A 15,199-nucleotide genomic window follows, 5' to 3' on the forward strand; every position below is an offset into this window, starting at 1 on the left:
CGCTCCCGCCGCAGCCCCGGCCCGGGCCCCCCGCCATGGCCCCCCCGACCCCCTGAGCGCCCGGTGAGTGAGCGCCGACCGCGGCGGCCAGGCCCGGCCCGGGGCGGCGGTGGCGGCGGCTCTGACCTCACTTCCGCATCCGCCCCCGGCCCCGGTCCGGCCCCGCGGCCCGGGCGAGGGAGGGGCGGGGGCAGCGGTAGCCGCCGCCGCCGCCGGACAAAGGTGATGGGGTTGCCGGGGCCTGCGCGGCCCGAGGGTCCCGCGGGGCCGAGGCGGCCCGGAGGGGAGAGGAGCCGGGCGGGCTGGGCCGGGGCCGTGGGCTGTGCCGGGGTTACCGGGATCCCGCGGGCGCACATCGGGCCCTGCCGCGGCCGTGCGGGGATGCACTGCGGCCTTAGCGGGACAGCTCGGGCCTTCCTGGGGCCGAACCGGGCTTTGCTGGGGGAGAGCGGGCCTTTCCGGGTTTGCCCCAGCCCTGTTAGGGCCTTTCTGGGGGCGATCGGGGCTTTCCGGCTCCGATGGGTCCGTGCCGGGGCAGCCGCGGCCCCGCCGGTGCCTCCCGCGCCGCTCCGGGGCTGTCCTGCTCCTGCTGCGCTCCCGGGGTGTGTCCGGAGCCCTCCGGTTGTTTTGGGGGCCCTCTGGCCGCTCTCGCAGCCCCCCGGGGCCGCCGGGGGCTGTCTGGGCGGCGCTGGGAGCGGCAGCAGCTGCTCCCGTTCCAGCTGTATGGAAATCGCGGCCCCGCGTCAGCGCGGCGTCAGCGCCCGCCCCTCACCGCGTGTCCCCCGCTGTCCCCAGAGCCCCCCGAGCGCCTCCATGCGCAGCCCCGCATTCCCGGGATGACCTCGGGCTCCGGCAGCGCTGCCGCCACCGTCGCCGGCGCCGCCCCCCACAATGGTGAGAACAAACCGCCCCAGGCCATCGTGAAACCCCAGATCCTCACGCACGTCATCGAGGGCTTCGTCATCCAGGAGGGCGCCGAGCCCTTCCCGGTAACGTATCCCGCTCTCCCGGAGCCGGGCTGGGGCGGTGGGAAGGCTCCGGGGTGTGGGGCGTGAACCCCCGAATCGTCCCTGCTTCGTCATCCGGGAAAGGGCCGAGCTGCTCCGGTGCCGAGTGGGCTCATCCCGCCAGCGGGGCTCCGCATCCTTGCACACGTTATTCAGTGTTTTGTCATCCGGGAAGGGGCCCAGCCCTTCCCAGTAGCGTATCCCAGCGTCCCTACCCTTGTTGCTGCATTTGGGAGGTTGGGAGTGGAGTACCCACCATCATAAGACCCAAATCCTCACCCATTCCATCGAGGATGTCATCCAGGAAGGGGCAGAACCATTCCCAGTAATGTGTATCCTTCTCTGCATCCTTATCTCTGAATTTGGGGGTTTTGGGAATGGGGCATCCAAACAATCATTACTACCCCGCCCCCCCAAATCCTCCACCCGTGTGCTGAGAGCTTCACGACTGAGAAAAGGGCAAAAATGTTCCTAGTATGGTATCCCCCCCTCCCTACCCCTGTTTCTGGGACAGAGGGATGTTAGGAATGGGCATCCAGGCCTTTGTGAACCCCCAAATCTTCTCCCACATTATTGAGTGTTTCATCATTCAGGAAGGGACTGAGCTGTTCCTGGTAACGTATCCACCAATCCATATCCTTATCCCTGGATTTTGTGTGTCGGAGGGCAGCTTCTGTATTTTAGGGGTTGGCAATGAGGCACCCAGACAATTGTGACCCAGATGTTACACACGTTGTTCTGCAGTTCATTGTCCAGGAAGGGGCAGAACCATTCCTGGGAATGCATTCCCCTCTCCCTGCTTCTGGGTTTGGGGGCTTGGGAATGGGGCATCCACACCATTGTGAATCCCCAAATCTTCACATTTTTGAGTTCCTTATTGTGCAAGAAGTCCCCCTGTTCCCAGTAATGTATCCCCTCTACCTGTCCTCGTTCTTGGATGTGGGAAATCGGGAAGAGGGCTTCTGCATTTGGGGGGTTGGGAATGGGATGCCCAGACAGTCATGAGCCCCCAAATCCTTGCCCACGTTATTGAGCATTTCCATCATCTGGGAGGAGACAGAACTGATCCTGGTAACATACCTGCTGTCCTTCCTGGAGCTGAGGGATTGGGATTTGGGGGGTTGGGATTTGGGGGTTGAGAGCGGGTCACTTTGCCAATTATGAACCCCCAAACCCTTGCCCGTGTTATTGAGCACTTCAGCATCCAGGAAGGGGTAGAGTCATTCCTGGTAACATTCCTGTGCTTATCCCTGCTCCCGTGTTTGAGGGGTCGGGAATGGGTCACTCAGGGAATAGCTGGACCCCAAACCCCCCCCTTGTCACGTCACCCAGGAGGCGCAGGGCTGTACCTGGTGACGCATCCCCCTCTCCTCACCCTCATCCTGCCCGGGGGGTGGGATGGGCCCTGCCAGCCCCGTGCCCACGGGGAGGACTGCCCGGGGCACAGGTGCAGCCAGGTGTGTTGCACAGGTGGGCCGCTCCTCGCTGCTGGTGGGGGCCCTGCACAAGCAGTATGCGCAGGAGCTGCTGCCGGACAAGCTCCCAGCGCAGGACAACACCACCACCACCGACTCGGACATGGAGGAGCCGTACCTGCAAGGTAGCGCCCGGGCCCCCAGCCCGCCCGGCCCCTGGGAGCCCCCGGGATTTCCCCCGGAGCGCCCCGGCTGAGCTGGCTGGTTTCTCTCTCTGGGTGTCCCTCCACGCCCCCCAGAATCCAAAGAGGAGGGGAACCCCCCCAAGTTGAAGTGTGAGCTCTGCGGCCGCGTTGACTTCGCCTACAAGTTCAAGCGCTCCAAGCGCTTCTGCTCCATGGCCTGTGCCAAGAGGTAACCCCAAAACCCACCATCCCCTCCTTGGTGGGGTAGAGGTAACCCCAGAATCCACCCAACCCCTCCTTGGTGGGTAGAGGTCCCCCCAAAACCGACCCATCCCCTCCTTAGTGGGGTAGAGGTAACCCCAAAATCCACCCAGCCCCTTCCTCAGCCAGATACAGGTAGCCCCCAAAATCTACCCAAGCAGGGTAGAGGCAACCCCAAACCCCCCTGACAGAGCAGACATAACCCCAAAACCAATCTGGACCCTCTTCAGTGGAGTAGAGGTACCCCAAAATCCACTTGACAAGAGCAGAGGTAGCCCCAGAAATCCACCTGCCAGGGAAAAGGTGACCTGAAAACCCATTCAGCGTGGGAGGAGTAACCCCAAAAAGTCCACCCAGTGGTGGAAAGGTAACCCTAAAATCTACTTGCTATGGTGGGGGTAACCCCAAAATCCGCCCTTCCCCTCTTCTTCAGCGGGGTCGAGGTATCCCCAAAGTTCCCCTGGTGGAGTGGGGACCCCTTCCTGAGCCTGGCTCCGTGCAGGTACAATGTGGGCTGCACGAAGAGGGTGGGGCTGTTCCACCCAGATCGCAGCAAACTCCAGAAGCCTGGAGGGCCCCCCCACGGGCGGCGCCGCAGCTGCAAAGGGACCCTGCCCCCCCTGAGCAAGGACAGCAAGAAACAGGTGAGGGGGACGTGGGGTGAGAACTGCGGCCAGGGTTTGTCCCCTGGGTTTGGCCTTGGGGCTGGAATTTGTTCCCAGTTTTGGGAATGTGGGGTGGGCTCCAAGCCTTGGGTTTGTCCCTGACTTTTGGGGCACAGGGTGGGCGCTGAGTGCAGGATTTACTGCCAGTTATGGGGATGTGGGGTGGGCACTGAGGCTGGGCTTTGGCCTCAGCTGGGGGGACGTGGGGTGGGTGCTGAGCCTGGGGTTTGTCGCTGCGTTCTGGGAACACGGGGTGCACGTGAGGCTGGGGTTTGTCCCTGAATTTTGGGGACGTGGGGCAGGTGCTGAGGCCAGCACTGCCCCCGCAGCCCCCGGGATCCGTCCCAGCGGGGTCGGTGACGGCGTCGTTGCAGCTCAACCACAGCCAGGAGGATTCCAGCCGCTGCTCTGACAACTCCAGCTACGAGGAGCCGCTGTCGCCCATCTCCGCCAGCTCCTCCACGTCCCGGCGCCGGCAGGGGGAGCGGGAGCTGGAGCTGCGGGACATGGAGCTGCCGGACGTGCACGGCCGCGACCTGCCCGGCCTCGGCCACCGCTTCCTGCCCAGCGAGCCCAGCAAGTGGAACGTGGAGGACGTCTACGAGTTCATCCGCTCGCTGCCGGGTGAGGAATGTCCTGGGATGGACAGGGATCTACCCATAGATACCCAGCACTGTGGTTTTGGGAAGGTTTATGTCCCTCAAGATGTGGTCAAGGAGGGATCTACTCAAGGATAACCCCAAAATTGTGATTTTGGGGAGAGATTTATTCACGGAGAACCCCATAGATCTATTTTTGGGTAGGATTTATACATAGATAATCCGATAAATATATTTTTGGGGGATAATTTACTCACAGATAACCCCATAAATATTTTGGGGGGGATAAATTCTACTCACAAACCCATTAATATTTGGGGCGGGGGCAGGGGGACTTACAAATAAACCTACAGGATAATTGGAGGAGGAGGAGATTTACATATGATAATTCCCTAAATAGATTTTTCGGGGGATTTAAGCACAGAGAAGCCCCTAAGTGTATTTTTGGGGGCTCTGAGAGGCTTTGCTGATGCTGCCCCTCCCCACAGGCTGCCAGGAGATCGCGGAGGAGTTCCGGGCTCAGGAGATCGATGGGCAGGCGCTGCTGCTGCTCAAGGAGGATCATCTCATGAGCACCATGAACATCAAGCTGGGCCCTGCGCTCAAGATCTATGCCCGCATCAACATGCTCAAGGACTCCTGAGGGGGGGGCCACGGGACCCCACTCCCCCCCGTGGGACCCCTGACCCTCCCGGGAGCCCCGCAGGACCCCTGACCCCCCACGCGGCCCCGGGGAGGGGGCGAGGGGGGGAGACACTTGTGAGCACACCCCGCCCCCCCTGCCCCCCCGGGGGGTGTAAATAGCCCCTAGCTTTAGAGCCCCCCCCCAGTTTTGGGGGGTCACCCCCCCTTCTCCAGCAGGGAGGGGGGTCCCCACGTGTTGCCCCGTGTCCCCCCCAGGTCAGCAGAGCCAAGCAGGACGGTTGCCTTAACGTGTGCTCCCTCCCCCAGCTGGGATTGGGGCCCCAGGGAGGCTTGGACTGCCCCCCCCAGGGGGTCAGGGAGAGGTGGGGGGCGCGGAGGAGGCGTCACCCCCATTCACACACACCCCCACACACTGGGCTGTTTTTGGGGGCACCTTAGCAGAGGACAGTGGTGGGGGTCCCCCCCAGGCAGGTAAGGACCCCCCCACTCCCCCCTCAGCCAGCACGATCTTTTTAAGAAAAGAAAAGGAAAAAAAAAATTGAAAAAAACACATGGTCCCACCCCCCCTTTTCCTGTTTTTTGTTTTTGTTTTTAATAAACACTGAAAAAAAAAAAAAACAAACTTTGGACCCTCCCAGTTTTCTTCACTTCCCACCTCCACATTTCTTCTCATGTAAACTAAGGCAGCAACTCAGGGATGTCCCCAAGTGCCACCATGGGTGGTGGGACTTCCTGCGGGCAGTGGGGACAGGGTTGGGGTTGTGTGACCTGGGGATCCCTGCTGCCCCCCAGGTTGGGAGCTGGGGTGATGTTCCCCTCCCAGGAGCCTGTGGTGACAGTGGCACCTCCAGGTGACCCCCAAGTCACAGTGCTTAGGGGGACACAGGGTCCTGAAGTCGGTGAGGTGGGGAGGGGCACAGGAGGGGAGGTGGTGACACGTTCCTGGAGATGGTCCCGGGGCGGTGACACATCCCTGGAGCTGATGGGCCTGGAGAGGGGTCCCTGGATGGAACATCTGGATTGAGGTGTGCCCAGAGCTGGTGGCTGTGGTAGTGACACAGCCATGCTGCAGTGTCCCCAGGCACTGATGCTGGCAGCAGTGTGTTCCAAAAGCTGGTAAGCACAATGGTGAGGTGTCCCCAAAGCTGGTGGTCACGGTGGTGACTTATCCTTGGAGCTGGTACCCACTGTGACATGTCCCTGAGGCTGGTGGCTACGGTGTAGTGACCCCAGAGCTGTGGCCACGATGAGGTGTCCCTGGAGCTGGTGACAGATTCCTGGAGGGTGCCCAGGTGGCCACACTGAGGTCTCTGCAGAACTCGTGGCCATGGTGAGGCATCCCAGGCCACAGTGAAATGTCCCCAGCAGTGGTGGCCAGAGTGGGCTGTCCCCAGAGCTGGTGTCCCCAGCAGTGGGTCACCCACACCCCCCACAGACCAGGAGCACTGTGCCACCCCTCTCCCTGGGGACACTCTGGGGACAATGCACCTGCTGCGGATGACCCACAGCTTCATCCTCGCCTCCTGCAGCCCCACAGGGACCAGGCCCCCCTGTGTCCCCAGATGTCCCCACAGGGGAGTCCCCTCCCCCCATCCTTCCCCTCCCCCTCAAACACAACCCCCCAGTTTCATTAATTCCTGTTCTGGTCTTTTTTTTGTTCTCTTTTATTCTCTTTTTTTGGAAAGGGGCTGGGCTGGGGGGGGTTTCATTCCTTTTCCACACTGTGAGGCCGTGGCCCGCCCAGCTTCTCCAGGAACCACAATGCAGGAGGGGGTGGCGACAACAGGGAGAGGGGCAACTTTTTGTCCATTTTCTCCACTTTTTTCTTTTTTTTTTTTTTTTTTTCCCTTTTTTAATAAGGTACCAACTAGCTCTAGGGAGGCCTGGCCTGGCTGGGCAGCGAGGAAAATAAAAAAGCCCCAAATTTTGGGGGAAGGGGAGAAAAAAGGGGGGGCTAAGTGTATAAGAGGCATATTTACACAGTATTAACATGCTGACAAAAAAGGTTACAATATTGATATCGTACAACATTGAGGGGAGAAATAATGGGGGGGTAAAAAATAAGGGGACAGGGGGTAAAAATAATAGGGAGGGTAAAAAATAACAGAGGGGTTAAAAATTAATAAAAGGTAAATAAAACACCCTGAAAAAAAAACAACAAAAAACCCCAAAGAAACGCTGAGTTAAGGCTTAAAAAGTGTATAAAAAATAACACAGTTAATATCCAAAATGAACCAAAAAGTACAGAATATAGATGAGTTTGGGGGGAGTGCCCCCCGGCTCTATACAGGGGGTATGTACAGGCAGGCACAAGGCAAAGCAGGGGGACCCCCGAACCCCCCAAAACTGGGGCTGCGGAATGGGGGGGCCATCACCGGGGGGACGCAGCTCTGCCCGCAGCTTCGCCCTCGAAAGGGACCCCAAAAGAACACAAAAAACCCCCAAAATGGTTAAAAATCAACCCCAAATGGAGGCGCTTGGGCCCAGAGTCTGTGTGGGGGGGGTGGTGGGACTTTGCCCCCCCCCAGCTGCTTTTTGCTCCATCCACGGTTCGTTTTTGGGGTGAATTTCTGGTCTTTAGCAGCACCAAGTTCTTGGCCAATAAATATATATATATATATTTGTATCCAAAAATGGGGGGCGGGGCCTGGCAGGGGGGACACCCCCAACCCCACTGCCCCCCCGAAGAAACCAAACCGCAGAGATTCAAAGTGCTCTGAAACCGTCTTTGGATGTCACCAAACCTGCGGGAGCCGGGCAGGAGCACAGCCCGGGCGTGGCCCGCGGCGCTGGGGGTCTCGTCCTCCTCCTCTTCCTCCTCCTCCTCCTCCTCCTTTTCCTCCTTCTCCTCTTCCTCCTCCTCATGCTGGGGGGGTCCTGTCCCCTCCCTGCTTAGATGAGGGAGATCCGTACGGGAATGCCGGGTGACTCCGTCCGCTGCGGCGAGTGCTGGCTGACCAGGTGCTCCACCACCGTGTGTTTGGACATGTGCTTCATCAGATAGGTCTCCTGTGGGGGGCACAGGGGTGAGCGGGGGGCTGGGGGCTGCGGGCAGGTTTTGGGGCATCCCCCATGCTCACCGAGGTGTAGGCACGGCCGCACATGCTGCAGCAATAGGCCTTGGCGTGCTTGATGGCGTGTGCAGACAGGTGGATCTGCAGCGAGGCCGAGTCCGTGTACGCCCGGTAGCAGTTGGGGCACTTGTAGGGCTTGTCCTTGTTGTGCTGGCGCTGGTGGGACTGAGGGGACAGAGGGAGTCAGGGGGGACCATGGTGACCCCGTGCCCCCTGCCCCGGGTCCCCCCACACTGACCTGGAGGTTGGAGAGCTGGGTGAAGGCCTTCTCGCAGCCGGGGTGCGGGCACTTGTAGGGTCTGTCGCCGGTGTGGATTCTGGGGACACACACATTGTCATTGTCACCTCCCCTTCCACCACCAGGGACAGCGCCAATCCCATCCATGGGGTCACACTGGAGTGGGGGGTTACAGTGGGCACAGCGACATCTCTGCCCCAGGAGGTGACAGGGGAGAAGGGGGCGAGACATGGGGCTGAGAGACGGGGATTGGGAGAGGATGGAAGTGCTGGAAACTGATGAGTGTGGAGGAGATGGACGGGCATGCATGCACAGATGACATGGTGGGTTCAACTGAAGGTGGTGGGCATGGTGGGGATGAACAAAGTGGTGGGAAAAAGCACAATGGAGATGGCTGAGCATGGTTGGGGCAATAAAGGTAATGAAGATGATGAACATGGTGGCGATGGTGAACGTGGCTGGAAAGAAGGCAGTGGAGACCACGGAGGTACCAGAGACTATGAAGGTGGTGGAGATGTTGAGCACAGTGGGGATAATGAAGGCTGTGGAGTCATACTGGCATGGTGGGGATGATGAAGGTAGTGGAGATGATAAGCACGGAGGAGCCCATGGAAGTGCTGAAAATGATGAGTATGGTGGGGATGATAAAGGCAATGGGGACAGCCAGTGTGGGGGGAATCGATGAGCACAGTGGGAGTGATGAGTGTGGCAGAGACAATGAAGGTGCTGGAGATGATGGGGGATGAAGAAGAAGGAGATGATGGCAGTAGGACCAACAAGCAGAGCAAGGCCATAAAGGACGTCAGGAAAGATTGGTGGGTGTGGGGTGCCCCTCCCTGGCCAGCAGGAACAAGTGTCCCCAGCCCCGCGGCGGGGCCCTCACCGGGTGTGCTGCTGGAGGTGGGAGAGCTGGCGGAAGGACTTCTCACAGTAGGAGCAGTGGTAGGGTTTGACGCCCAGGTGGATGCGCAGGTGCTGGGCCAGGTAGGAGGCATTGGCGAAGGACTTGGAGCAGTGGGGGCACTTGTGGGGCTTGGCCTCTGTGTGCGACTTGGAGTGGATCTGCATCTCCGACTTGGTGAAGAACGTCAAGGGGCAGACCTTACACCTGGAGGGTGTGGGGGAGAACCCCGCAGGGACCGGGCTGGGGTGGGGGGGCTCCCCGCCATCGCCCCCGGCCCCCACAGCGGGCGGGGGTGTGCCTACCTGTACGTCTTCCCCTCTTTGGCCGTCTCCCCTGAGGCCAGGATGGGGTAGGGCACCACCAGCACCGGCGGTCCCGAAGGGTTTTCCGCCTTGATCTTCTTCCGGCCCCGCTCAGCCTTGGGCGCTCCCAGCAAGCCGTGGCCCTGGATTGTCTTGATGGAGTCGAGGAGGGGGGGGCTGGTGATTCCTGAGATTAGGGTGGGCGAGGAAGCGATGAGGCGGCTCTGACTGGTGGAGGTGGGGGTCGAGGGGGTGGTGGTCCCTGTTCCTGGGCTGGATTCCGAGGTGCTGACGGCCGGTGCACGGGATGCCAGCCCCAACCCTAATGGCCAAAGTGACAGAGTGTTAGTTTTGAGGGGACCCACACCCCTCTCTGTCCCCCAGAGTGGTGGGACCAGCGGCAGTACCTGTGACGGTGCTGGTGGCCGGCCGGGCGTGCAGGGCCACGTCAGGCTGGGGCACGGCCTGGGGGTGCAGCCCTGGCACCTGCTGCAGCTTTGGCAGGGACATGATGGACTGGCTGCTCTCAGCAGGCGAGGGGGGCACCAGAAGGGGCTGCTGCGAGGCCACCGAGGTGGGAGGCAGGTGCGGGGGGCGGATCTTCTCCGCCATCAACTGCTCCTTGATTTTGTTGATCAGGACCAGGTTGTCCAGCTGGGGGAAAAAGGCAGACAGGTGGGTGAGGGCAGAGGAACTGGGATCCTTGGAACTCCCAGCCTCCCCCTCAATGCTCTCCACACCCATTCATCCTCCCTCCTCCCAGAATCCCAGTGCAGGGGTCCTACCTGGCTGGGCATGGTGGGGGGGGGCGGCCAGAAGTAGGGGTTGTTGAAGCGAGGCTCCGCCATCCTGGGGAGAGAGGGGGGCGGTTATGGGACATCACTGGCTGCCACATGGTCCCCCTCCTTCCACCTTGAACCCCCCAAAACAAACCATCACCCCCCCAGATTCTAAGCAAAGGCAGGGAGCTGGCATGGGGGACAGACTGGGGAACCCCCTTAGCACCTTCCCAGATGAAAACTCCAGTAGGATTAGGCAGACACCAAGCACCTGCCTGCTCCAAGACCACAAAACACAGGTGAGTGCACTAGGACACTATTTGGAAAAGGAGGAAGCTGAAATTTGGGGAAAATCCCCAAGTCTTCCAAGCTCTGGAAGTATTTCTCCCACCCAGGAAGGGATTAGAGGTGGATGGGACACTGCCATGGGAGAGGGCGAGCACAGCAGCACACTGAACCCCACAGCAGTCCCAGCTGAATCCCCCTAAAATATGCCTCCAAAGCCAAGTGAAGTGCCTGTGACACCCAGGAGCAGCTCAACAGGAACACCAGGAACCAGCAGGGCTGGGAGTTATATGGAGACACTTGAAGGTGTTGGGGAAATTCATTCTAAATCCATCTTTGGGTAATGGGAAACAGCTGCAAGGGAGCAGCAAGAGGATGATCCCAGTAGAGCGGCCCAGCATCACCAGGCATCACCACCCTGGCAAATCCCACTACAGGGACACGAGGGTAAGCATCTATAGCATCCTGATGGGATGTATGGGAGAGGGTCCCCCAGGAGCTCTGGCTCCAAGATAAACCAGGCCATGGCAAGGATTCCAGGAGAAACTAGAGTGATGCCTCCAGCAAAGTGCATCCCCAGAAGCTTTGGGGGTGGCAGGATCTGGGGATGATGAGTTTTTCTCCTCTTCCTCCTCCCACTTGCTGCCCCAGGTTTCAAACACACTCTGAGCTCCCCATAGGCAGGTGGGCAGCACCCAGAGAAAGGGAATCCTGCTCCCACCAGAATGTAACTTCCCAGCAGCTACCCCAGGCTGAAGAAGCTGTGGGATGGACCATGCCCATTTTGGGAGGAAACCAAGGCAGGGAGGAAGGAACCACCTGCCCTTGCGCTACGGAGCAGCCTGGCACAGGACGAGGTGTGTTCCAGGGTATCAAGGAATGGGAGCAGTTTCTCATGGCAGACCTCAATGCCACAGACTGTCCCGGACACCACCCAGGTATCAGTTCTGGGAATTCCCCTTCCCAGTCTTGAACCACTCCAGGTCACCTCCCAGCTGCCCAAACACCAAATTTTAGGGTTTTGAAGTGATAGCAGGTCCAGATCCCAGTGGCACAGTGGGGAGGCAAAGTCCCACTCCGTGCCACAGAACAGCAATTCACCGGGGATGTTCAATGCACCTTCCCATGCACAGACGCAGCCGCTGCCAGCTACTTTGTGTAATTATATATGCACCCACAGGCCGCCCACAGTGTGCATTTACCCACTGGCTACGTGTGTGTGTGTGTATATATACACACATATATAAGATCTCTTGGGATGATGGGCACAGGAGGAGGGATGCCAGTGCCAGCATGAGGGGCTGGACACCGGGAACCAGGGACACAAGCAGAGCTGGCAGCAGGGAATCCCTTGTACAGAGACAGGCAGGGAGCATGAGCTCAGGCAGGAGGGCTCTGAGCCCCCTAAGCATGACCAAGCACCCCGCACCAATCCCCCACCCGAGAGCAGTCGTGGGAAAACAGGAAACTGGAGCTATGATTAGAAAAGGGTTTTTTGGAGCTGATTCCCCATCTCAGCAGGTGCCCCGTGACCTGTGTCCTTCTCATCCGTCCATCTGTCCATCGTTCTCCCTGTCCCGACAGCACGCCGGGCTCCAGTGGAGCCGGCAGCAGCACCCAGACGGATCAAAGCCACCGGCGTGGCCCCCAAACCATCACCAGGACACGGCACCAACCCCTACACCAGTCCCAGGATCCTTCCTGCAAAGCTGGAGCAGACTGGAAAGGCACAAAGGGTATTTTGGGGAGAAAAGCACAATATCACGTGTTTCCCCACCCCCACCTGAGGAGGGCTTACTAAAGAAATGAAAATTACTTGCAAAACCACCACACTCGGAGCTGGATGAACAAGAGGGAAGAAATGGTCGGCGTTGCCAAAATAATTATAAAAATCCCTGTTCCTGTCCCGATTTAATGTTACAAATTGTGCAGTGTTTCGTCGGGAGCGGCGTCCCCTTCTCTGGGGCTGGGAAACGGAGTGGGAGGGGGAAGAAGGCAGATGGAAAAAAAAGTATATATATAAAAACTCCCTTTTTCTCTATTCTCAGCTAACTATGAAAAATGGAAGCTGACATGCAGCAAAGGTGGATAAAAAAGAAAATCCATTAAAATGGAAATTATGAAGGGTAGGGAATGCTGCGGCACGTCTCCCCCCAGCTCTGCAGGGCACGGGGGGGTGGTAGGGCTCTCTGTGCCCCCCCAGTTTTTTGGCTGGGCAGGGGGTAACATCTCTTGGGTAGCATCTCCAGTGGCATGGGGTCCTGTGGTCCAAACCATGGGTGGGAAGAGCCCCTGACATCCTCCACAGGCACCAGATTTGGCTGCTGAGGGGTTGTCGAAGGTTATCCCCAGGGACAAGGTGGGTGCCCAAAGCATGGTGGAGACCCAAGCAGCCCAGCCAGAGGAGAGGGATGTGGGAAGAGCAAGCAGGAAGATGCACAGAGCCCCAGAACCATGGGCTGAAACCCAAATTCCCCAGAACAGCACAGTACCCGGCATCACCGCTCAGCCGGGCCAAGGGGGCAAGCAGCAGCACCCTAAAAAGAGACCAAAAGCCTCCTGGCCTCCGCACCCACGGGGAGGGAAGAGCGGGAGAAGCTGGCAAGCCAGGGCTGGGGGTGGCGAGGGGAGAGCGGGGGCGGTGGCAGCGAGGGGGCGGCGGTGCCGGGGCCGTCGGGGTCGGCGGTGGTTGGTACTCACAGGGTGGCCTCTGGAGCCAGGTGGGCGCAGCTGCCTGGGGAGACGTGTCGCTGAGGCTCCAGATTGATGGGAGGTAGATGATGGCACGGGTGGGCACGAGCTCACTAGAGCCTTCCAACTTCCTACCCAACTGCCGCTAAGTCAAGCTACAGTTCTCTAGGGAACGCCTCTACCTTGGCAGCCCTCTCTGTCTCGCCTTCGCTGAAATAAAAAGAAACAAGAGATTTCTTTTCACGCCACTGCCGAGAGAAAAGGGGCAGCTCCCAGGGACCGGTGAGCGACCACCAACCTGGTACAGCCTGAAAGTGGGGGGTCTGGGAGGTGAGGGGAGGGATGTGGGGTGATCAGAGCAGCCTTTGGTAGCTAAACGTGTCCTTGACCAAGCAAGACACCGAGTTTGGTGTCCCCAAGTATCCCAGCAAGAGCATCAGGGCACAGGTCCCACCCCCATGCCAAGCGGCGAGCGCAGGAAAGCTGGCGGCGGCCAGAGACGGCGCACAGGGGAGAACCAAGCCGGGGGATGGATGGACCCTGCACGCTCCCCACCCAAATCCCAGCACGTCCTTCCCAACACAGGCCAGACTAGGAATGGTCCCTGGGTCAGGGAACCCAGCTCTGCCTTCCACCATGCCTCAGTTTCCCCCCAAAAACACAAGGCCATGGCCCCTGTCCCCTCTTAAGAACAAGTCTCCCTAGGGTTCACCTGGAGCAGGAGGAGTTTTGGAGGGAAAGCAAGTGCCCATCCACAAAACCTGCGTTCCAAAGCCACCAGGGTAGGAACCAGCATCTAGCACCATCCTCAGGGAACGCACATCCCTCCCTGCCCAGACTGTCCTTATCCAGGAAGGATTCACCCCAAGGCGAAGGGGGCAGAAGGCAGGCATGGCTGCGAAGCAGGAACGCCGGGCGAGCCCCCTGTGGCTCGGGGAGGGGGTGGCCTGCACGCCACAAGAATTCACCCAAGATGGAACCAATTAAACCCCCGGCTTCCGCCCCCCGAAGGGCCCTGGGCTGGGGCTTCTCCTTCTGCATTTCCAGCAAAACCAACCCAAAAGGAGCCCCAGCCTGGACCGAGGGTCCCTGTGCCGGAAAAGGGGTGCACAGGGCAGGCTGAGGAACCAAGCACCAGTGGCAAGCGGGAGGGGAGGCAAAGCCACACTGGAGACCCCCACACGGTGCCCAACTCGGGGCTGGAGGAGGGGGGGCCAGGGTGGCAACACTCCCAAAAGATGGGGGCCAAGGCAGTGTGACCCCAAATCCACAGTTTTGGTCCAGTGACCCAGCAGAGGGGACACGGGGACAGCCTGCAGGGAGACCCAGAGCCCGTGGGGTGACACACCAGACACAGGGCACACATGCCCCACAAAACACACCACTCCCCAGCCTGAGGGGGGTCCTGCTCCCCCAGACCTCAAATGCACCCACCCCCCACAGCAAAAGAGACCAGCCAGGCACCCTGCAAGGCAAAGCCAGCACCGCAAATCAGCCCGGGGCAAATGCCCACCCCCAGCAGCACGGGGGGGTCGTCACTCCTGGGTGACAGCACGCAGGGAAACCGAGGCACAGGCAGGGGATCACCCTGAGGAGGGAGTGAGAGCACCAAATCCAACATGCACTTGTCCTGACATCGCGCCCAACGACCAAAAATCCACATTTTTAAGGGAAAAAGCAGAAGGTGGGGGGGTTGAGGGTGAACGTTATTATTTTATGCATATAAAGGCACATTACTTAAAAGGGAAATATCAAGGGGTCACACATACACCGAGAGCAGGGTCCCCCCCCTGCAGAGGGGGTAGGCAAGGAGCCCCTCACACCCCCAAAATACCCCCAAAAAATACCATGCCCCCGCTTATACAGACATATATATATATACACATATAATACCTGGATTCTGGTGTGCATATATATATTATTTCCATAAGCACACATATAATCACATGCATGCACACCGTTGCATTGGATGCTATTTTAAGCTGTAAATGTACAAAAGCAGGGTTTTTTTTCCTCCCTGTGATCCCCTCGATCCAGCCATCATGCCCACCTCTGCGAGTACTGGCGTTGCTTCCCCTTATCCGCGTCCATCTCCAGCTCTAGCTGAGACCGGGTGCTGCACGTGGGGCGTTTTTCTACGGGGGGACAA

General features: G+C 59.3%; 2 protein-coding genes across 4 annotated transcripts in view; one reads left to right on the plus strand and one right to left on the minus strand.

Moving 5' to 3' along the window:
• LOC121351350 (polyhomeotic-like protein 2) overlaps positions 1-5,376 on the plus strand; it is a 9,632-nt gene extending 4,256 nt beyond the window's left edge. Inside the window, 6 exon segments of the mRNA XM_041463423.1 lie at positions 796-989; positions 2,478-2,607; positions 2,722-2,836; positions 3,371-3,512; positions 3,863-4,157; positions 4,621-5,376. Coding sequence (XP_041319357.1) covers positions 796-989; positions 2,478-2,607; positions 2,722-2,836; positions 3,371-3,512; positions 3,863-4,157; positions 4,621-4,775 — 1,031 coding nt within the window. The 3' untranslated portion in view covers positions 4,776-5,376.
• Positions 5,377-6,736: 1,360 nt separating this feature from the next.
• On the minus strand, positions 6,737-13,200 carry ZNF362 (zinc finger protein 362). Of its 3 annotated transcripts, none has more exons than XM_041463549.1 (8): positions 13,060-13,200; positions 10,081-10,144; positions 9,703-9,949; positions 9,296-9,617; positions 8,973-9,197; positions 8,090-8,168; positions 7,858-8,016; positions 6,737-7,786 (listed from the first exon to the last, which is right to left on the minus strand). In XM_041463549.1, exons 2-8 carry the CDS (start codon positions 10,141-10,143, stop codon positions 7,670-7,672), a joined length of 1,212 nt encoding a protein of 403 aa, XP_041319483.1. In that variant the 5' UTR covers position 10,144; positions 13,060-13,200; the 3' UTR covers positions 6,737-7,669. The 3 variants fall into 3 exon arrangements, with proteins under 3 accessions (XP_041319483.1, XP_041319482.1, XP_041319484.1); XM_041463550.1 differs by having other exon boundaries at positions 7,643-7,786; positions 8,973-9,163; XM_041463548.1 differs by having other exon boundaries at positions 6,737-8,168.
• Positions 13,201-15,199: the final 1,999 nt, after the last annotated feature.

This window comes from Pyrgilauda ruficollis, unplaced genomic scaffold (assembly GCF_017590135.1).
Source record: "Pyrgilauda ruficollis isolate IOZ18807 unplaced genomic scaffold, ASM1759013v1 scaffold165, whole genome shotgun sequence".
In the NCBI taxonomy this organism is placed as follows: Eukaryota; Metazoa; Chordata; class Aves; order Passeriformes; family Passeridae; genus Pyrgilauda; species Pyrgilauda ruficollis.

What these genes read in the sequence shown, in the direction of transcription:
- ZNF362 (XM_041463548.1), bottom strand. Translation starts at nt 10,143, where the DNA reads ATGGCGGAGCCTCGCTTCAACAACCCCTACTTCTGGCCGCCCCCCCCC. An exon ending in CCCCCACCATGCCCAGCCAG is followed by an intron (nt 9,950 to 10,080) that starts GTAGGACCCCTG and finishes TTTTTCCCCCAG; the next exon opens with CTGGACAACCTGGTCCTGAT. An exon ending in CACCTCCAGCAGCACACCCG is followed by an intron (nt 8,169 to 8,972) that starts GTGAGGGCCCCG and finishes GTGTGTCCCCAG; the next exon opens with AATCCACACCGGCGACAGAC.